This window comes from Procambarus clarkii, chromosome 38 (assembly GCF_040958095.1).
Source record: "Procambarus clarkii isolate CNS0578487 chromosome 38, FALCON_Pclarkii_2.0, whole genome shotgun sequence".
NCBI classification, from domain to species: Eukaryota; Metazoa; Arthropoda; class Malacostraca; order Decapoda; family Cambaridae; genus Procambarus; species Procambarus clarkii.
In genome coordinates, this window is record NC_091187.1 from 27,113,770 (window position 1) to 27,138,757 (window position 24,988).

The 24,988-nt window shown below is 44.5% G+C and overlaps 2 protein-coding genes across 2 annotated transcripts; both read left to right on the top strand.

The window, feature by feature from the left end:
- The first annotated feature begins 1,955 nt into the window (after positions 1 to 1,955).
- On the top strand, positions 1,956 to 15,366 carry LOC138372302 (uncharacterized). Its single transcript, XM_069337585.1, has 3 exons — positions 1,956 to 1,968; positions 4,452 to 4,532; positions 14,792 to 15,366. Exons 1-3 carry the CDS (start codon positions 1,956 to 1,958, stop codon positions 15,364 to 15,366), a joined length of 669 nt encoding a protein of 222 aa, XP_069193686.1.
- An 8,233-nt stretch (positions 15,367 to 23,599) lies between these two features.
- On the top strand, positions 23,600 to 24,211 carry LOC138372303 (uncharacterized). Its single transcript, XM_069337586.1, has one exon. It carries the CDS (start codon positions 23,600 to 23,602, stop codon positions 24,209 to 24,211), a length of 612 nt encoding a protein of 203 aa, XP_069193687.1.
- Positions 24,212 to 24,988: the final 777 nt, after the last annotated feature.

The following is a 24,988-nucleotide window of genomic DNA, read 5'->3' on the forward strand; positions in this document are numbered from 1 at the left end:
CAAATGTAACTTTTTCAACACTTTCGTAACTAAAATTATATGTCGTTAAGTAAGAAATACAGTCAAAGACGCTCTTTGAGACATCAAGGACTTACTGAAAGACATCGAAGTTGCACTCAAATACATCCTCTGAGACATCAAAAACATCCTTTAAGACTTCAAGGGCACTCTTCAAGATATCAAAAGACACTCTCAAACACTCAAAAATTTACTAGCATCCTCAAAGTTATTCTCAGAGTCATCAAAAAGTTAATCGCAATCATCAAAAAGTTAATCGCCATCATCAAATGTTATTCTCTAAGTAACCTTTCGTTCATCAGAGAAACTTTCTAAGACACCTTCGTTCATCAAAGAAACTCTCCTTCTTCCATCATGTTATTCTTTAAGACATCTTCAGTCATAAAAATTTCTCTCCAAAAATGTAACTAGTTCAGCTTTTCATACCAAACCTGCACTTCTGTTAAAATATATTTTCTTAGTCACTTTACCCTAAAACTGTTCTCTGAACAACACTGTTCAAACCTACGTAACCTATCCTCTCCACCCAATGTTACTTAGTTAACGTAACGTTCCTAAACCTAACTTTACCTATCCTAACATAACTTACCTAACTTAACCTGCTTAACCTAACTTTACCTATCCTAACTTACCTTACCTTACCTATCTTACCTAACTTAACCTGCGTAACCTAACTTTACCTATCCTAACTTAACTTACCTTACCTTACCTATCTTACCTAACTTAACCTGTATAACCTAACCTGCTTAACCTAACTTACCTACATTACCTAACTTAACCTGCTTAACCTAACTTATCCTGCTTAACCTAACATACCTACATTACCTAACTTAACCTGCTTCACCTAACTTTACCTATCCTAACTTAACTTACCTTACCTATCTTACCTAACTTACCTGACTTAACCTAACTTATCCTGCTTAACCTAACTTACCTACCTTACCTAACTTAACCTGCTTAACCTAACTTACCTACCCTACCTAACTTAACCTGCTTAACCTAACTTACCTTACCTTACCTAACTTAACCTGCTTAACCTAACTTACATAACTTAAACTAACCTAACCTGCTTATCCTAACTTACCTTACCTAACTTACCTAACTTAACCTAACTTATCTTGAATTGATGGAAATCTTACCTAACTTAACCTAACTTATCTTGAATTGAGGGAAATTGATGGGTTATTTACAAAGATACGAGAGGAGAACTAAGGTGGGTACGAGAGCTGGAGCTCGTTAACTGTTTTGATCTTATTTACGGGGTCTGAAATACAGAGGGTATAAATTTCAGGGAATTTGATAGGATATTACCAAAGACACGAGAGGGGACAAGAGCTGGGGACAAGACTGGGGAGGGGGACAAGAGCTGGAGCTCAGTAACTGACTTGATTATATTTACTACGTCTGAAATATGACTGTTTAAAATTTCAGGGGGATTGGACTGCTAGTAGCGAAAATGTGGTCTCTGTCAAATTTGAGTCTTTAATTGGACTCTGATTAATTTCGATCATGAACTGGACTCTGAACATTTTGCTAACAAAGTGGACTCTGGCGAATTTGAGCTTAAACTATTTTCTGACTTAAATGCTTATAAAACTAAATGTAATGGCTAAGATGTTTGTTTTCCTTAACAAATTGTCTAAGACAGTTTTCGATGAAAATGGTCTTTTTACAAAATTTGGTCATAAACATATAAATAAACTTCTATGATTATTTGAAACTCTGAAATATTTTCTTAAAACTGAACTCTGAAAAAAATTGAATTTCCCCCATAAGAACGGTTAGCAAACTTTTAAAATCTCAGAAATTATTTTCCTCATAAGAATTCCTTAGCTCCAAATCTGTGACTGGACAAATTCACCTGCAACACCTGAAGACACAAACACGATATTTCAAAATCTACCTGAAAACCCTGTGCGATAAACACGATATTTCCGATGTTGAAAACAGGCAAAATATGCCCGTAGATTTTACCTGGAAATGCCGTGACACAAACACGATATTTTCTAAAAATTTTCTTTAAGATTTTCCTACTTATTTTCATCATATGAACTTTTTAACAAACTTCTATAATCTCAGAAATTATTTTCTCATAAGAATTCCTTACTTCCAAATCTGTGACTGGCCAAATTTACCTGAAAAACCCTGACTCACAAACATGATATTTCTAAATTAACCTGAAAACCCTGACTCACAGACACGATATTTCCCAGAAACAAAATATCGTCTGTGCGGTGTCATCCCTACTACTCACACCTTCCTCCAACACCACCACATATTCGTCCAACACCACATCTTCCTCCAGCACCACCACACCTTCCTCCAACACCACCACACCCTCCTCCAACAATCCAACTCCTTCCTCCAAAACACACACACCTTCCTCCAACACCACCACACCTTCCTACAACACCACGACTTCCTCCAACACCACCACACCTTGCTCTTCCAACCTTCCTCCACCACCACCACACCTTCTTCCAACACCACTACACCTTCCTCCAACACCACAAAACCTTCCTCCTACCCCAAAACATCCTCTTGAAAAACCACTACACCTTCCTTTAACTCCACCTCAACTTCCTCCAACACCTCACATTCCTTCAACACAACCATACCTTACCACACCACCACCACACCTTCCTCCAACACCACACTTTCCTCCAATACAATTACACCTTCCTCCAACACCACCACACCTTCCTCCATAACCATCACACCTTCCTCCAACACCACACCTTCCTCCAACACACCTTCATAAAACATTACCTCACCTTCGTCCAACAGCAACACAATTTTCTCCAATACCACACCTAGCTCCAACACCATCACACACTCCAACAACACCATCTCACCTTCCTCCAACACCCCCACACCTTCCTGCAACATCACCACACCTTTATCCAACATCACCACACCTTCCTCCAAAACCACCACACCTTCCTCCAACACCACACATTCCTCCAACACTACCACACCTTCCTTCAACACCATACCTTCCTCACACACCACCACACTTTCCTATAACATCACCTCACCTTCGTCCAACACCAAAACACTTTCCTCCAATACCACACCTTCCTCCAACACCATCACACCCTCCAACAACACCATCTCACCTTCCTCCAACAACACCACACCTTCCACCAATACTACACCTTCCTCCAACACCACCACACCTTCCTCCAACATCACCACACCTTCCCCCAACACCACCACACCTTCCTCCAACATCACCACACCTTCCTCCAACACTACCACACCATCCTCCAACATCACTACACCTTTCTCCAACACCACACCTTTCTCCAACACCACCGCTTCCTCCATCACCACACCTTCCACCAACACCACCACACCTTTCTCCAACACCACACCTTCCTCCAACACCACACCTTCCTCAAACACCTCCATACCTTCGAACAACACCACCACAGTTTATTCCAACACCACATCTTCCTCCAGAACCACCAAACCTTCCTGTTTCCTCCATCACCACACCTTCCACCAACACCACCATACCTTTCTCCAACACCACACCACCTCCAACACCATCACCCCCCTATTCCAACACCACCAAATCTACCTACAACACCACACCTTCCTCCAACACCACCACACTTTCCTCCAACACAAAAACATCTTCCTACAACACTATCACACCTTCCTCCAAAACCACCACACCTTCCTACAACACTACGTCACCTTCCTCCTGCACCACCACATCTTCCTACAACACCACTACACCTTCCCCCACAACCACCACACCTTTTTACAACACCACCAAACCTTCCTACAACATCACCACACCCTCCTCCAACACCACCGCACCTTCTTCACCACACCTTCCTTCAACACTAACACACCTTCCTCCAACACCACTACACCTTCCTACAACACCACCACACCTTCCTTCAACACTACCACACCTTGCTCTTCTACCACCACACCTTCCTCCAACACCACCACACCTTCCTCCAACTCCACCACACCTACCTCCAACACCACACATTCCTTCAAAACAACCACACCTTCCTACAACACCATCACACCTTCCTCCATCACCACACCTTCCTTCAATACATCCACACCTTTCTCCAACTCCACCACACCTTTCTCCATCACCATCACACTTTCCTCCAACACCACCACACCATCCTACAATACCACCACTCCTTCCTCCAACACCACCACACTTTCCTCCAAAACCACACCTTCCTCCAACATCAACACACTTTCCTCCAATGCCACACCTTCCTCCAACACCTTCACACCCTCCAACAACCCCATCTCACCTTCCTCCAACACCACCACTCCTTCCTCCATTACCACAATTTCCTCTAACACCACCACACCTTCCTCCAACATCACCACACATTCCTACATCACCAAAGCTTCCTCCATCATAACACATTCCTCCAACACTACCACAGTTTCCTCCATCATCACCACACCTTTCTCGAACACCACACCTTCCTCCAACACCACCACATTTTCAACCAACACCACATCTGGCTCATAGCACCACCACACCTTCCTACACCACACCACACCACCCCCAACACTACCACACCTTTCCCAAGACCACAACTTTTTCCTCCAACACCACCACACCTTTCAATAATACCATTTCACCTTCCTACAACACCACACCTTCCTCCAAAACCACCACACTTTCCTCCAACACCACCACACCTTTCTTCAACACTACCAAACCTTCCTACAACACCACCTTTCTCTAAATCCACTACACCTTCCTCCAACGCCACCAAAACTTTCTCAAACACTACACCTTTCTCCAACACCACACCTTCCTCCAACACCACCACATTTTCCTGCACCACCACAAAACCTTCCTACTACACCACCACACCCTCCTCGAACACTACCTCACCTTCCTCCAACATTACGCCTTGCTCCAACACCACACCTTCCTCTAACACCACCACACCTTCCTCCAACACCACAACACCTTTCTACAACACCACATCATCTTCCTCAAACACCACCACACCTTCCTCCAACACCATCACAACTTACTCAAACACCACTACACCTTCCTTCACCACCACACCTTTCTACAACACCACAACACTTTCCTCCACCGCCACTGCACCTTCCTCCAACACCACCACACCTTCCTACAACACCATCACACCTTCCTCCAACTCCATCGCACCTTCCTCCATCTCCACCACACCTTTCTCCCACACCACTACACCTTCCTCAAAAACACGTACAGCTTCCTCGAACACCACCACACTTTCCTCCAACACCACACCATCTTCCAACACAACCAAAACACATTCCTCCACCACCATCACAACGTCCTCCAACACCACCAAACCCTCCTACAACACCACAACCCCTTCCTCTAGCACCACTTCACGTTCTTCCAACACCACACCTTCCTAGAACATCATCTCACCTTCGTCCAACACCACCACACTTTCCTCCAACGCCACACATTCCTCCAGCACCATCACACCTTCCTCCAACACCACCACACCTTCCACCAACACCTCCACACCTTTTTCCAACACCACACCTTCTTTCAACACCACACCTTCCTCCAACACTACCACACCTTCCTTCATTACTACAATTTCCTCCAACACCACCACACCTTCCTCCAACATCACCACACCTTCCTCCAACACCACCACAACTTCCACCAACGCCTCCACACCTTTCTCCAACACCACACCTTCCTTCAAGACCACACCTTCCTCCAACACCACCACACCTTCCTCCATTACCACACCTTCCTCACAACACCACCACACCTTCCTCTAACACCACCACTTTTTCATCCAACACCACATCTAGCTCATAGCACCACTACACCTTCCTCCATCATCACCACACCTTTCACCAACACCACACCTTCCTCCAACACCACCACACCTTCCTCCAACACCACCACTTTTTCATCCAACACCACATCTAGCTCATAGCACCACCACACTTTCCTCCAACACCACAACTCCTTCCTCCAACACCAACACACCTTGCTCTAACACCACCACACATTTTTACAACACCACAACTTCCTACAACACCACCACACTTTCCTCCAACACCACCACTTCTTTCTTCAACACTACCAAACCTTCCTACAACACCACGGTTCTCCAAATCCACTACACTTTCCTCCAACGCCACCACAACTCTCTCAAACACCATACCTTCCTCCAACACAACACCTTCCTCCAACACCACCACATTTTCCTGCACCACCAAAACACCTTCCTACAACACCACGACACCTTCCTACAACACCACCACACCCTCCTTGAACACTACCTCACCTTCCTCCAACACCACGCCTTTCTCCAACACCACACTTTCCTCTAACACCACCACACCTTCCTCCAGCACCACCACACCTTTCTACAACACTATGTCATCTTCCTCCAATACCACCCCACCTTCCTCCAACACCACCACTCCCTCCTTGAACACTACCTCACCTTCCTCCAACACCACGCCTTTCTCCAACACCACACTTTCCTCTAACACCCCCACACCTTCCTCCAGCACCACCGCACCTTCCTCCAACACCACCACACCTTCCTACAACACCATCACACCCTCCTCCAACTCCATCACACCTTCCTCTATCTCCACCACACCTTTCTCCAACGCCACCGCACCTTCCTCAATCTCCAACACACCTTTCTCCAACACAACTACACCTTCCTCCATTACTACCACACCTTCCAACACCACTACATCTTCCTCCATCTCCACCACACCTTCCTCCAACACCACCACACCTTCCTCCAACACCACACCTTCCTCCAACACAACCACACCTTCCTCAAAAACACGTACAGCTTCCTCGAACACCACCACACCTTCCTCCAACACCATATCTTCTTCCAACACAACCACTACCCATTCCTCCACCACCATCACAACGTTCTCCAACACCACCAAACCCTTCTACAACACCACCACCCCTTCCTCCAGCACCTTTTCACCTTCCTCCAACCCTACACCTTCCTAGAACATCACCGCACCTTCGTCCAACACCAAAACACTTTCCTCCACCACACCTTCCTACAACACCACCTAACCTTCCTCTAACACCACTACACCTTCCTACATCACCACACCTTCCTCCAACACCACCTCACCTTCCTCCACCACACCTTCCTACAACACCACACCTTTCTCCAGCACCATAACACCTTCCTCCAAAACCACCACACCTTCCTTCAACACCACAACACCTTCCTCCAACACTACTACACCTACCTCTAACACAACCACACCTTTCTATGACACCCCCACACCTTCCTCTTCAGCCACCAACCCTTCCTTCACCTCCACCTCACCTTCTTTCAACACCACCACATCTCCCTCCAGCACCACCACATTTTCCTTCATCACCACACCTTCATCCAAAAACACTACACTTTCCTCCAACTCCACCACCCCTTCCTCCAACACCACACCTTCCTCCAACACCACCACACCTTCCAAGAACATCAACTCACCTTCGCCCAACACCACCACACTTTCCTCCATTACTACACCTTCCTTCAACACCATCACACCCTCCAAAAACACCATCTCTCCTTCCTCCAAAAACACCACACCTTCCTCCATTACCACACCTTCCTCAAACATTACCCCACCTTTTTCCAAAACCACCACACCTTCCTCTAACACCACCACACCTTCCTCCAACATCACCACACCTTTCTTCAACACCACCGCTTCCTCCAACACCACACCTTCCTTCAACACAACACCTTCCTCCAACACCACCACACATTCCTCCTACACTACACACATTCCTTTAACACAGCCACAACTTCCTCCAACACCACCACACCTTCCTTCACCACCATCACACCTTCCTCCAACACCACCACACCATCCTACAACACCACCACACCTTCCTTCAACACCACCACACCTTGCTCCAACACCACACCTTCGTCCAACACCAACACACTTTCCTAAAATACCACACCTTCCTCCAACACCATCACACCCTCCAACAACCCCATCTCACCTTCCTCCAAGACCAGAAGTCCTTCCTCCATTACCACAATTTCCTCCAACACCATCACACCTTCCTCCAACATCATCACACCTTCCTACAACACCACCATAGCTTCTTCCATCATAACAGATTCATCCAACACTACCACACTTTCCTACATCATCACTACACCTTTCTCCAACACAACACCTTCCTCCAACAACCACCACACCTTCCTCCAAGACAACCACATTCTCATTCAACTCCACATCTGGCTCATAGCACCACCACACCTTTCTACACCACACCACACCACTTCCAACGCTACCACACCTTCCTCCAACACCACAACTCCTTCCTCCAACACCACAACACCTTGTTCTAACACCACCACACCTTCCTACAACACCACTACACTTTCCTCCAACACGACCACACCTTTCTTCATCACTACCAATCCTTCCTACAACACCACCTTTCTCCAAATCCACTACACCTTTCTCCAATGCCACCAAAACTTTCTCAAACACTACATCTTCCTCCAACACCTCCACATTTTCCTGCACCTCCACAACAGCTTCCTACAACACCACAACACCTTCCTACAAAACCACCACAACCTCCTTGAACACTACCTCACCTTCCTCTAACACGACGCCTTTCTCCAACACCACACCTTCCTCTAACACCACCACACCTTCCTCAAACACCACCACACCTTCCTCCAGCACCATCACAACTTACTCCAACACCACTACACCTTCCTCCACCACCACCACCACACCTTTCTACAACACCACAACACTTTTCTCCACCGCTACCGCACCTTCCTCCAACACCACCACACCTTCCTACAACACCATCACACCTTCCTCCAACTCCACCGCACCTTCCTCCATCTCCACCACACCTTTCTCCAAAACCAATACACCTTCCTCCAACACCACCACACCTTCCACCACCACCACAACACCTTCCTCAAAAACACGTACAGCTTCCTCGAACACCACCACACCTTCCTCCAACACCACACCTTCTTCCAACACAACCACTACCTATTCCTCTACTACCATCACAACGTCCTCCAACACCACCAAACCCTCCTACAACACCACCACCCCTTCCTCCAGCACCACTTCACCTTCCTCCAACTCTACACCTTCCTAGAACATCACCTCACCATCGTCCAAAATCACCACACTTTCCTCCAACACCATCATACACTAGAACAACACCACCTCACTTTCCTCCACCACACCTTCCTCTAACACCACTACACCTTCCTACAACACCACACCTTCCTCCAACACCATCTCACTCTCCTCCACCACACCTTCCTACAACACCACACCTTCCTCCAGCACCACAACACCTTCGTCCAAAACCACCACACCTTCCTTCAACACCACCACACCTTCCTCCAACACTACTACACCTACCTCTTACACAACCACACCTTTCTATGACACCCCCACACCTTCCTCTTCAGCCACCAACCCTTCCTTCACCTCCACCTCACCTTCTTTCAACACCACCACACCTCCCTCCAGCACCACCACATTTTCCTCCATCACCACACCTTCATCCAAAAACACTACACTTTACTCCAACTCCACCACACCTTCCTCCAACACCACACATTCCTTCAACATAACCACACCTTCCTAAAAAAACACCACTCCTTCCTCCAACACCACACCTTCCTCCAACACAACACCTTCCTCCAACACCACAACTTCCTCCAATACAATCACACCTTCCTCCAACACCACAACACCTTCCTCTAACACCACAACACCTTCCTCTACCACCACCACACCTTCCTCCTACACCATCACACCTTCCTACAACACCACCACACCTTCCAAGAACATCAACTCACCTTTGCCCAACACCACCACACTTTCCTCCATTACCACAACTTCCTCCAACACCATCACACCCTCCAACAACACCATCTCTCCTTCCTCCAAAAACACCACACCTTCCTCCATTACCACACCTTTTTCCAAAACCACCACACCTTCCTCTAACACCACACCTTCCTCTAACACCACCACACCTTCCACCAACATCACCACACCTTTCTTCAACACCACCGCTTCCTCCAACACCACACCTTCCTTCAACACAACACCTTCCTCCAACACCACCACACCTTCCTCCTACACCACTAAATATTCGTCCAAAACCACATCTTTCTCCAGCTCCACCACACAACACCACCTCCAACACTACCACACCTTCCTCCTCCACACAACACCACCTCGAACACTATCACACCTTCCTCCTCCAACACCACAACTCCTTCCTCCAAAACACACACACCTTCCAACACCACCACACCTTCCTACAACACCACACCTTTCTCCAACACCACAACATTTTCCTCCAACACCACCACACCTTTCTCTAACGTCCCAACACCAAACACCAAACCTTCATCCAACACCACAACCTCTTCCAACACCACAACATTTTCCTCCACCACCACCACACTTTCGTTCAACACCACTACACGTTCCTCTAACACCACCACACCTTCCTACAACACCACCACACCTTCCTACAACACCACCACACCTTCCTTCACCTCCATCTCACCTTCCTTCAACACCACCAAACCTTCCTTCACCACACCTTCCTCCACCACACCTTCTTCCAACACCACTACACCTTCCTCCAACACCACAAAACCTTCCTCCTACACCACAATATCCTCCTGAAAAACCACTACACCGTCCTTTAACTCCACCACACCTTCCTTCAACACCACACATTCCGTCAACACAACCACATCTTCCAACAACACCACCACACCTTTCTCCAACACCACACTTTCCTCCAATACAATTACACCTTCCTCCAACACCACCACACCTTCCTCCACCACCATCACACCTTCCTCGAACACCACTACTACTTCCTACAACACCACCACACCTTCCTCCAACACCACCGTACCTTCCTCCAAAACCACTCCTTCCTCCAATACCACCACACCTTCAAAGAACATTACCTCACCTTAGTCCAACAGCAACACAATTTCCTGCAATACCACACCTTACTCCAACACCATCACTCACTCCAACAACACCATCTCACCTTCCTCCAACACCATAACACCTTCCTCTATTACCACACTTTCTTCCAACATCACCACACATTCCTCCAACGTCACCTCACCTTCCTCCAAAACCACCACACCTTCCTCCAACACTACACCTTCCTCCAATACTACCAGACCTTCCTCCAACACCATACCTTCCTCACACACCACCTCACTTTCCTACAACATCACCTCCTGGTTGATACCTGGTTGATGGGGTTCTGGGAGTTCTTCTACTCCCCAAGCCCGGCCTGAGGCCAGGCTTGACTTGTGAGAGTTTGGTCCACTAGGCTGTTGCTTGGAGCGGCTCGCAGGCCCACATACCCACCACAGCCCGGTTGGTCCGGCACTCCTTGGAGGAATAAATCTAGTTTCCTCTTGAAGATGTCCACGGTTGTTCCGGCAATATTTCTTATCCTTGCTGGGAGGACGTTGAACAACCGCGGACCTCTGATGTTTATACAGTGTTCTCTGATTGTGCCTATGGCACCTCTGCTCTTCACTGGTTCTATTCTGCATTTTCTTCCATATCGTTCACTCCAGTACGTTGTTATTTTACTGTGTAGATTTGGTACTTGGCCCTCCAGTATCTTCCAGGTGTATATTATTTGATATCTCTCTCGTCTTCTTTCTAGTGAGCACATTTGGAGGGCTTTGAGACGATCCCAATAATTTAGGTGCTTTATTGCGTCTATTCGTGCCGTATATGTTCTCTGTATTCCCTCTATTTCAGAAATCTCTCCTGCTCTGAAGGGGGAAGTGAGTACTGAGCAGTACTCAAGACGGGACAACACAAGTGACTTGAAGAGTACAACCATTGTGATGGGAACCCTGGATCTGAAAGTTCTCGTAATCCATCCTATCATTTTTCTGGCTGTCGCAATATTTGCTTGGTTATACTCCTTAAACGTTATGACGTCAGACGTTATTATTCCCAAATCCTTTACATGCTGTTTTCCTACTATGGGTACATTTGATTGTGTTTTGTACTCTGTATTATGTTTAAGTTCCTCATTTTTACCGTACCTGAGTACCTGGAATTTATCACTGTTAAACATCATGTTATTTTCTGATGCCCAGTCAAAAACTTTATTAATATCATAGCTTGAAGTTTTTCAGTGTTTTCAGCCGAGATAATTTTCATACTGATTTTTGTGTCATCTGCAAAGGATGATACGAAGCTGTGACTTGTATTTTTGTCTATATCTGATATGAGAATAAGGAAAAGCAGCGGTGCAAGGACTGTACCCTGAGGTACAGAGCTTTTAACTGCACTTGGACTAGATTTTATATGATTGACCGTTACTCGCTGAGTCCTGTTTGACAGAAAACTGAGTATCCAGCGTCCTACTTTACCGGTTATTCCCATTGACTTCATTTTGTGTGCTATCACGCTATGGTCATATTTATCGAAAGCCTTTGCGAAGTCCGTGTATATCACATCAGCATTCTGTTTTTCTTCTAATGCCTCAGTGACTTTGTCGTAGTGCTCAAGTAGCTGTGAGAGGCACGACCTTCCCGCTCGAAATCCATGTTGGCCTGGGTTGTGAAGGTCATTGGTCTCCATGAAATTGGTGACCTGACTCCTAATCACTCTCTCAAATACTTTTATGATGTGCGATGTTAGTGCAACTGGTCTATAATTCGTTGCCAATGCTTTGCTCCCTCCCTTGTGTAGAGGGGCTATGTCTGCTACTTTAAGTGCATCTGGTATCTCCCCCGTGTCCAAGCTCTTCCTCCACACTATACTGAGTGCCTGTGCTACCGGCACTTTGCATTTCTTAATAAATATTGAATTCCATGAATCTGGACCTGGGGCCGAGTGCATGGGCATGTTTTCAATTTCTCTTTCAAAATTTAGTGCGCTCGTGTTGATATCAGTTATATTTACAGGGGTTTGAATATCCCGCATAAAGAGATTGTCTGGATCTTCCACTTTCATGTTGTTTATTGGAGTGCTAAACATGTCCTCATACTTCTTTTTTAGGATTTCACTAACTTTTTTGTCATCCTCCGTGTATGTACCTTCACTTGTACTAATAGGTCCAATACTGGCAGTGGTTTTTGCTTTTGATTTCGCATATGTGAAGAAATATTTAGGAATTTTTCTTTATTTCCTGAATTGCTTTCTGTTCTAACTGCCTTTCTTCAGTTTCATATGAGTGTTTCAATTTCCGCTCGATTTCTTCAATCTCCCTATTTAAATTATTCCTTCTTTGACGGGAAATTCGTGTCTGCATAAGCAGTTCCGTTATTTTTTTCTTGCGTTTATAGTGTCGTCTGCGTTCTCTTTCTACGTTGGATCTCTTTCTGGCTTTCCTCAAAGGAACATGTTTCAGACAGACTTGATACGCTTCCGAAGTCAGTTTTTCTATTCCTTCTGTAGGACTTGTATTACTTAAAACAGTTTCCCATGGAATGTTTGTAAGTTCCCTGTTTATTATCTCCCAGTCTATCCTTTTATTATTAAAATTGAATTTACTGAATAGCCCCTCACGCTTTATCAACGTTTTAGGTCTATTCTGAGTATTGATGGTCGTTTGCACTTCAATGAGCTTGTGATCTGAATATGTGGTATCTGATATCGTAATGTCTCTGATAATGTCTTCATTGTTCGTAAAGACCAGATCTAGAATATTTTCATTTCTCGTTGGCTCCGATATCTGCTGATTGAGTGAAAATTTGTCACAGAACCTAAGTAGTTCTTTACTCTGTGGTTGGTTAGGTCCTGATAGATTTCCTGGTATAATATTGTTGTTTGCTATTTTCCACCTGAGACTAGGCAAGTTGAAGTCACCTAGGAAGATAATATCAGGTATCGGGTTCTCCAAATTATCAAGGCTATTCTCTATTTTGTTTATCTGTTCTGTGAATTCATCAGCCGTTGCATCTGGCGGTTTGTATATTAGAATAATTACTATATTTATTTTCTCTATTTTTAATCCAAGTACCTCTACCACCTCATTTGTAACGTTTAGGAGCTCCGAGCATACAAAGTCTTCCCTAATATACAGACCCACTCCTCCATGTGACCTAATTTTCCTATCACACCTGTATAGGTTATATCCTGGAATCCAGATCTCACTGTCCAACAATTCCCCTGCATGGGTTTCTGTGAAAGCTCCAAATACTGCATTTGACTCCGTGAGGAGGCCATTTATGAACTGTACTTTGTTGTTTGTTCTTGTTTTCAGTCCTTGTATGTTGGCAAAGATGAATGAGGTTACTCTATTAGTGATCGTTTGACTGGGAGACTTTTTCGGCAAGCGCATTATGCGTGGACATATTGAGTTTGTTCTGACCAGTACTGATTGTTGTAGGTCAGTTGCCTGTCATAGTTGTGGTTCCCTTTCGGTGTGTAATTGTATCTGTAATTCTGGAATGCAAGTGGATCTGGCATCCAGTTCCATACACTCTCCTTGCTCCTCCTTTTGAATTCTCTTTCGGTCTGGTATAAAAAACCTCACCTTCGTCCAACACCAAAACACTTTTCTCCAATACCACACCATCCTCCAACACCATCACACCCTCCAACAACACCATCTCACCTTCCTCTAACAACACCACACCTTCCAACATTACCACACCTTCCAACACCACCACACCTTCCTCCAACATCACCACACCTTCCTCCAACTCCACCACACCTTCCTCCAACATCACCACACCTTCCTCCAACACTACTACACCATCCTCCAACATCACCACACCTTTCTCCAACACCACCGCTTCCTCCAACACCACACCTTCCTCCAACACTACACCCTCCGCCATCACCACACCTTCCACCAACAACATCACACCTTTCTCCAACACCACACCTTCCTCCAACTCCACCACACCTTCCTCCAACATCACCACACCTTCCTCCAACATTACTACACCATCCTCCAACATCACCACACCTTTCTCCAACACCACTACTTCCTCCAACACCACACCCTCCGCCATCACCACACCTTCCACCAACAACACCACACCTTTCTCCAACATCACAAATCCTTCCTCCAACACCACCACACCTTTCTCCAACACCACCACACCATCCTCCACAACACCTTCCTCCAATACAACATACTTTCTTCCAACACCACTACACCTTCCTTCAACACCACACCTTCCTCCAACACAACCACACATTCCTCCAACACCAACACACATTCCTTCACCACCGCCACTCATTCCTCCAACACCACCAAACCTTCTTACAACACCATTACACCTTCCTCCAACACCATAACACCTTCCTTCAACACCATACCTTCCTCCAAAACCACCACACTTTCCTACTCCACCTCACCTTCTTCCAACTCCACTACATCGTCCTTCAACACCACACCTTCCTCCAACACCACTACATTGTCCTTCAACACCACATCTTCCTCTAACACTATCACACCTTCTTCCAACATCACTACACCAGCCTACAACACCACCACACCTTCCTCAAACACCACCACATTTTCCTCGAACACCATCTCACCTTCCTCCACCACACCTTCCTCCAACACCACCACACCTTCCTACACCACCTCATTTTTCTCCAACACCACTTCACCTGCCTCCAACACCACACCTTCCTCCAACACCATCACACTTTCCTCTAACACCACCACACCTTTCTCTAACACAACCCCATCCTCCAACACCACACCTTCTCCAACACCACACCTTCCTTCAACACCACACCTTCCTCCAACACCATCACACCTTCCTCCAACACCACCACACCTCCCTCCAACACCACCACACCATCCTCCAGCACTATCACCAACTTCCTATTCACCACACCTTCCTACAACACCACAATACCTTCCTCCACCACCACCACAACTTCCTCCACCACAACCTCACCCTCCTTCAACACCACCACACCTTCCTCCAATACCACAACTCTTTCCTCCATCACAAAACATTTCTCTACCACCACAACACTTTCCTCCACCACCACTACACCTTCTTCCAACACCACCAAACCTTCCTACAACACAACCCACCTTCCTCCAACACCACTACATCTTCCTCCAGCAACACCACGCCTTCCTCCACCACCACCACATCTTCCTTCACCACCACCTCACCTTCCTTCAACACCACCACAGCTTCCTCCAACACCACCACACCTTCCAACAACACCACTCCTTCCTCCAGTACCACCACACCTTCCTCCAATACCACCACACCTTCCTCCACCACCACATCTTCCTCTACCACAACAACACCTTCCTCCACCACCACCACACCTTCCTACAACACCACCACACCTTCCTACAACACCACCACACCTTACTCCACCACCACCACAGCTTCCTACAACACCACAACACTTTCCTCCACCACCACCTCACCTTCCTCCAACACCACTACACCTTCCTCCAACATAACACTTTACTCCAACACCACAACACCTTCCTCCATTAGCACAACATCTTCCTCTACCACAACAACACCTTCCTCCACCAACACCACATCTTCCTTCAACACCACCACACCTTCCTCAAACTCTACCACACCTTCCTCCAACACCATTACACCCTCCTCCAAAACCACCAAACCTTTCTTCGATACCCCCACACCTTCCTCCAAAACCAACATACCTTCTTCCAACACCTCCACACCTTATTCCAGCACCACCCTTTCCTCCAACACCACACCTGCCTCAAACACCACACCCTCCTCCAACACTACACTTTCCTTTAATACCACCACACCTTTCTCCACCAAAACAACTTCTTTCTCCACCACACCTTTCTATAACATCACCACCACACATTCCTCCAACACCACCACACCTTCTTACAACACCACCACACCTTCCTCCAGTACCACCATACCTTCCTCCAATACTACTATATCTTCCTCCAACACCACCACACCTTCCTACAACACCACACCTTCTTCCAACACCACCACACTTTATTCCAACATCACCACACCTTTCTCCAACTCTTCCACACCTTCATACAACACCAACTTTCTCCAACGCCACCACACCTTTATCCAACACCACCACACCTTTCTCCAACACCACCACACCATTCTCCAACACCACACCTTCCTACAACACCACACCTTCTTCCAACATCATCACATTTTCTCCCACCACCACCACACCTTCCTACAAAACCACCACACCTTCCTACAACACCACAACTCCTTCCTTCAACACAACAACACCTTCCTCCAACACCACGCCTTTCTCCAACACCATGCTTTCCTCAAACACCACCACACCTTCCTCCAACACCACCACACCTTCCTACAACACCACACCTTCCTCCAACACCATCACACCTTCCTCGAACACCACCACACCTTCCTTCATCAACACCACACCTTCCTCCAACACCACCTAACCTTCATCCACCACACCTTCCTACAACACCACAAAACCTTCCTACAACACAATCCACTTTCCTCCAACACCACCACATCACCCTCAACCATAACACTTTCCTCCAACACCACCACACCTTCCTCCAACAACACCTCACCTTCCTTCAACACCACCATACTTCTTTCAACACCACCACACCTTCCAACAACACCACCACACCTTCCAACAACACCACCACACCTTCCATTAACAACAACACACCTTCCTCCACCACCACATCTTCTTCCAGTACCACCACACCTTCCTCCAACACCCTTACACCTTCCTCCACAACCATCACACCTTCATCCACCACTACCACCTCACCTTCCTCCACCACTATCATACCTTCCTCCACCACCACCACCTCACCTTCCTCCACCACTATCACACCTTCCTCCACCACCACACCCTCTTCTAACAGCACTACACCTTCCTCCAACACCGCCACACCTTCCTCCATCACCACCAACACATCTTCCTCCACCACACCTTCCTCCAACACAACCGCACCTTTCTCCAACACCACAACACCTTCCTGCAACACCACCACACCTTCATCCAACACCACCACCCCTTCTTCCACCACCACCACACCTTCCTCCAACACTATTCCACCTTCCTCCAACACCACTACACCTTCCTCCACCACCACCACACCTTCCTCCAACACCATCACACCTTCCTACAACTCCACTACACCTTCCTCCAACACCACCACACCTTTCTCCAACACTACAAGAACTTCCTCCAACACTACCACACCTTCATCCAACGCCAACACCCCTTTCTCCAACACGACAGCACCTTCCTCCAACACTACAACACCTTCATCCAACACCACTACACCTTCCTCCACCACTATCACACCTTCTTCCTCCACCACCACCACCTCACCTTCCTCTAACACCACAACACCTTCCTCCAACACCTCCAAACCTTCCTCCATCACCACCACCACATCTTCCTCTACCACCACCACACTTTCCTCCATCACCACAACACCTTTCTCCAACACCACTATACCTTCCTCCACCACCAACACTCCTTCCTCCAGTACCACCACACCTTCCTCCACCACACTTTCCTCCACCACCACACTTTCTTCCACCACCACCACACTTTCTTCCACCACCACAACACCTTCCTCCATATTGGAAATAACCAACAGTTTTATACATCTTTGTATTTTTTGCAACCATTGTATTAACCACAAGTAGTTACTAAAATCACTAACTTGTAGATTTGATCATTATTATGATTTATTGAGACATATTGCCAGATTCTTCCTAGTCAGAGTGACGACGTGAGGAACGACAGGCAGTAACATGAATTCTCTCCACATTTAGTTGGATTTATAACACGAATTCAGTTTATCATTTCCTTTAATAAAAATAGTTACTTACTAATAAGTTTAATTTCTACTACTTACTGGAACTCCCTTATTTAGTTGATATCAAACATTCATGAGGAAATTACTTTGATGTCAATGATTTTACTTTAAATTTTCTCGATTGGCTGCACAACTTTAATAAGCCAATCTGTTACGAGAAATTCTATTTTACCACGGAAGAATTTAATGTGATATTAATACTCGTCATTACCTCTTCCTTTCTTAGTCAATTGCGATAAAACATATCCATTTACGCTCGAGATGTCTATCAAGAGCCGCGCATGCGCAATAAGGAAGAGGGGGAAGACGGGAGAGCATCACTAGACACGAGAGAACGAGAGAGCACGACGTGGACGCCATTGACAGCGTGTTGCAGAGCTACGTTTTGATCCCATTTATTTCGCTCTACGACCAGTAGAGCGGTGCCACGTTATCTGGCACAGTAGCCGTGTCCCCGACTAGCGTATGAGCAATTCCAAAGTCAACGCCTTTCAAGCAGCAGCTGGAAGACAAAAAATTGCTCAAGTCTCCACATCAACGGACACGCGGCTCGGCAGCTAGGTTTACCTTTTTGTTATTATGTTGCCACAATTAACATTTAGGCTAGTTGTCGTTAGGCCGTAGAACAAACAAATAAATCCCGTATGTGTCTTTAGTAATTTTACAATCTGAATAGATGATTATATTTATTATTTCTCTATAGAAGAAATTTAGTGTTTGAATATAAATTGCACAGATATTGGCTGAAATTTCCTACAGTTATCCTCATGATTTATTTGTAGTTACTTATTATGTAGAAGATTTCTACAATGTAATTGCCTTTCAGTACCAAGGCGATGTTAATCGAGGTGCTAGGATTCCCACCGTTCCGTGCAACAATTTACCCTATGCAACACGTCGTCGGTGGAGCGTAGCAACTGATTACACCTCACTAGATTTACAGTTAAGCTGTCCCTGTTTTATCTGTAGCAATAACTGTAATTACAGTAGTGATTTCTAAAAGATATCAATTATACTAACTCACTGATTTACTGATACTGTTCAACATTTCAGTAGTATATTGAGGAGCATTTACCTCCAATTAATATTATATAATCAACCTTATTTACTTTCATATTTTATTTACTCTGGTGAAGAACCAGCACCAGAATAATGCTAGGGATGTATTAATCTTTTAGCATGTAACCCCCCAATTTTGTGTAAGTTAATTTGACTCCATTTATATCAGAAATACAGTTTCACTAAGATCCATAGGACACTAGTTCTTGGGATCAGTTTTTCCATTGTTTTATTTTGTTTTCCACTTTTTTCCAAAAAGTGGTGGTCCTTCATAGCTATCGAAGTATATATTTAATTATTAGTTATTGGAGTCAGGTTATACCCCACAAAATTTTGGTTCTTCGAACCTAGATAGCTGAGAATTAAGCTATCCTACACCATATAATTGCTTATTTACTAACACCAACTAGTGCGTTAACATTATTAGGCTATTTACCAGTATATTTCATTATTTACGGCTGTCAGCAGACTGCCCATATTACAGCCTAAAACTCATTAATTATTATCAACATTTCTATTAATAGTTTATGCATGAAGTAGCCTTAGTGTTATATATTTATAAATTTTCACTTGTATTTCTATGCACAAACACATATATCAAAACAAAAAATACCCAAAACATAGCACCATATATCTGCATTACTGCACCATTGCATATATGCCAACCTTTGATGAGGTAGGATATTTAGACTGTAATTATACTAATGTTTATACAAATGCAGCCTAAACCATTAGTCATTCCTAGGTAGGAATTATTTAACGAGTACTGTACTAGACACTACTGGTGTACATACATATTATTTAGATTGTGCTGACCCTGATCTAGGGTGGGATCATCAAAACCCTTTTTGTGATTTTAACATATTATTCGTGTATTATTTTTTTGAGTACTGCTGAATGTTCACTGTTGGCTCGAATGGTGATAATTGATGAGCTAGCCAGACGAAAATCCAATAGTGGCATTCGAGTACTACTCAAAATATTAGCTATCCATTGTTAGGTAGGTAAATTAACCTCTAAACGAGGTAGTATAGTCTATTCAAATACATTAGGCTATTATATTGATATTGAACTCCAGTGAATGAGCCAATATCCCAGTTACATCAGTAACAACTATTTACTATCAGACCAGCCCTTACCCAGCAAGATGGAACCGGCTGACAAAATGAAAAAGACCCTTATCGGTCTGAAAGGTCATTTGACCCGACAGATTACTAAGTGTCAAAATCTGTCACAACAGTTACCTGTTGACTACATTGAATTAGAGGAGTTACGTCAAGTTGCTGAAGGTAAATTCGAGCATATTAAACAACATATGAATCTGTACTTGACAGAACTTTACCAAGCCTCAATAGGTGAAACTGAACTTGAGGACATTGTCAATAATTTAGCCCAGTACGAAGATGATGTTCAGGTTAAACTTCTACCCTTTAAAAAGCAAATTGCTAAAAACAAATTAACAACAGCCTCTACTGCACATCCAGATCCTGATGTCAAATTACCTCAGATCAATATACCCACATTCTCTGGTAACGAGAATGAGAGTTGGGATGATTTCTGGAGTAAATTTGTGGATGCAGTAGACTCTAAAACTAACATCCCTCAAACAACCAAGTTCACTTATTTACAAGGCTTGTTACGAAATGAAGCCTTGAAGGTAATCTCTAACATAACACTGACCAGTGATGGTTACGACCTAGCTGTTCAATTGCTTAAGAGTAACTACGATAACAAGGAAAGGACTATTACTATCTTAGTCCAAAAATTGCTGGATTTACCGTCTGCTAATAATTCTACAGATTCTCTCCAAACTTTCAGACTAGAGCTAGAATCTTTACTCAAGGCCTTAAGCCGTAAAGTTCAAATTCAGACTGCTTCATTCAGACTGGATGACAAAGGTAGTTTTAAGGCGCAAATTACCAAGAGAAACTTTAGATAAATTGTGTACAATGCACAATAAAACCTCTCTGACCATGAATGAAGTTACAGAAGGTTTACATACCCTAGTCGAAAGACAAAGAGCCAACCAAGATGGGAAGAGTGTTTCAAACTTCTCTACTAACTCTCATCATAAACCCCAACGTACTGCAACTACTGTAGTAAAACCAGATTTCAATAAATCATCTCTGAAATGGAAATCTGGAAATGTAAGTACATACACAGTGAACCCTATCAACTCTGTAGTGAGCATCACTCCTACGACTTCTCCTACAGTGAAAAGGTGTTTGTTCTACAATAATGATCATCTTACTTATAAGTGTAGCACTTATCCAGACCATAACACTCGAATTCATCGTTTGCAACAATTACACAGATGCACAAGGTGCACGGGTCCTCATGACCCCAATAGCTGTACTGTCTCCTTACGTATGTGCAACAAGTGCCACAAAGGTAGACACCATTACTCCTTGTGTGGTAGTGATCAATCAAGATCAACCAATCCTCATAAGAAAACTACAAAATTTACTTCTGTACAGTATTGCAAGGTGCATCAAGACATAGGTGTACTTGCAACAGAGTCGAATAACACAACTACGTTACCAACAGCTCAATTAAAATTAATTACCAAGGGATCTAAAATTTCCACTCGTGGTCTCTTTGACCAAGGTTCGCAGAAAACCTTTCTTTCTCAACAGCTAGTTGATCAGTTGAAACTGAAGCCTATTGCTCGAGTGAATTTGAATATCTCTGGATTCCTAACCAATAGTGGACCTCGTGACTGCCAGGTTGTTAAAGTCTTCGTACGTTTAGGAGGCTGCACCAGCCCAATACAAGCCATAGTCGTTGACTAGATCCCCTCAGATTTACATGTTACAGGTTTTGCTCAAACAGTCAAATTTCTTAAACGCAGCGGTATTAGGCTAGCGGATCATAAAATAAATACAGACTGCCTCAACGATGTAGGTATTCTTATTTGAGCTGACTTTTATTATAGATTTATTACTGGATGCACCAGGCAACGAGGTGCAAACTTGTTACTGTCAGCTGGGGGTAAACTACTCACAGGACCGGTGTTGATCCAACAACATTCTAAATCTACTAGTAATCAACCAACTAATTCAATAGTGGCATGACTAGGCCTAGAGCAGTCACCACTACATGACAGAAACGAAACTGAGGATGATGAGTCCAATCCCCCTGTTCACAAATTATGGGATTTGGACACTTTAGGCATAGTCCCTGATCAACCCAGTCCAGATGACACATGGACGTATCAACAATATCTTGATACTGTGATTTTCCAAGATAATCAATATTGGGTGAGACTCCCGTGGAATGAACCTTTGAACCACCCACAGCTTCCAGTAAATTATTTCATGGCCTCAATCCAATTAAATTCTCAATTAGCTAGGCTACGGAAGCAACCAGATAAATTGCAACTGTATCATGCTTTAATACAGCAACAACTTGCTAACAAATTTATAGAAGTTGTTGAAGAAGACAACCATAAGACAGGCCATTATTTGCCACATCATGCTGTCCTGAAAGATTCAGTTACAACACCAATCAGCATTGTATTTAATTGTAGTGCCAAATTAAAGACAGACAGCGTGTCACTAAATGATTGTTTACAAACTGGACCTAGCCTAACCCAAAGATTTACAAGATGTCTTATTATGATTTCGCTCTGGTGTTTTTGCCTATATGGCCGACATTAGTAAGGCCTTTTTAAGAGTAGGCTTACAAGAGACGGATTGTGATTTTACTAAATTTCTCTGGGTGAAAGATCCACAGGATCCTAACAGCAAAATCATTACTTATAGATTTGCCTCAGTACTGTTTGGAGCGACATCTTCACCATTCTTACTCCAGGCTACTCTGGATACACATCTTAAGAAGTCTAATAGCCCCTACAAGACTGAGATTAGCAACAATTTATACGTTGACAATTTTCAAGGAACCACTAATGATGAGAATAAACTAGTGGAAATCTACCATGAGGCTAATCGTGAACTGTTGGGAGCTAACACGCCCCTACAGTCGTGGGCCTCCAGTAATAAACAACTCAACCAAATAATCGAGGAAGAATTCCCTGATTATAAGGTACCTCACAAATTGAAAGTCTTAAGTATGAAGTGGAATACTTCCACAGACAAATTGAATATCAAGTCAGTGGATTTCAATCATTCACCTCTATCCATGAGAAAACTACTCTCCCATGTCAGCAAGCCATTTGACCCTTTAGGCCTACTCAGTCCTATTCTAATTAAGGGTAAACTCCTTATGCAGGAGTGCTGGCAAAGGAATTTGAGGTAGGATGAAACGTTGCTGGAGGATCTCCAAGAAAAATGGCAGCAGTTGATTCCTGATTACAACAAACTTAGTATTCTACAGTTTCCCCGAAATACCTTAGGACTAAATTTACCCACAAATTTACATGTATTCTGCGATGCTTCAGGCAAAGCGTATGGCTCAATAGCCTATCTAGTTAATACACAACAATCAGACTGCGTGAAGTCTGCTTCACGCAGAAATAAATTTTGATACGAAGAATCCTATACTTCTTCCACTTCACCACATCATTACTAAACTCATAGTTTTACATTACCATGAGCATAATACATTGCATGGTGGAGTATTAGATACTCTTACTGAAATCAGACAACGTTTTCGGCTTCTCTAATGTCGCCAAACTGTCAAATCTTTAATAAAGTCTTGTGTAATCTGCAAGAGATATGATGCTCGAGTATGTCCTTATCCAGGTCCACCGCCCCTACCTAAGGAGCGAGTCGTTCACCTTCGTCCCTTTGAAACCACAGGTGTCGACTATACAGGAGCACTAATTTTAACAGGCACGCTGGACAAGATTCCAGTGAAAGCCTACATTTGCCTTTTCACGTGTGCTACCACACGCGGAGTACATTTAGAAGTCACTTCTGACATGAGTTCAGAAGCCTTTCTGCAAGCCTTTCGCAGATTTGCTGCACGAAGATCTTGCCCAAAATTAATGATCTCAGATAATGGATCTAACTTCGTGGCAGGAGAAGCTTGCTTACAAGAAATAGGCATCCAGAAGTACACTCTGTGCTCAAA

Excerpts from the sequence above, each read along its gene's own strand:
- LOC138372302 (XM_069337585.1), top strand. Across the intron at positions 4,533-14,791 it reads TTCAACCAACACCACATCTG|CACCTTCCTCCAACACTACT; the intron begins GCTCATAGCACC and ends CCAACATCACCA.
- LOC138372303 (XM_069337586.1), top strand. The coding sequence starts at position 23,600 with ATGGCCGACATTAGTAAGGCCTTTTTAAGAGTAGGCTTACAAGAGACG.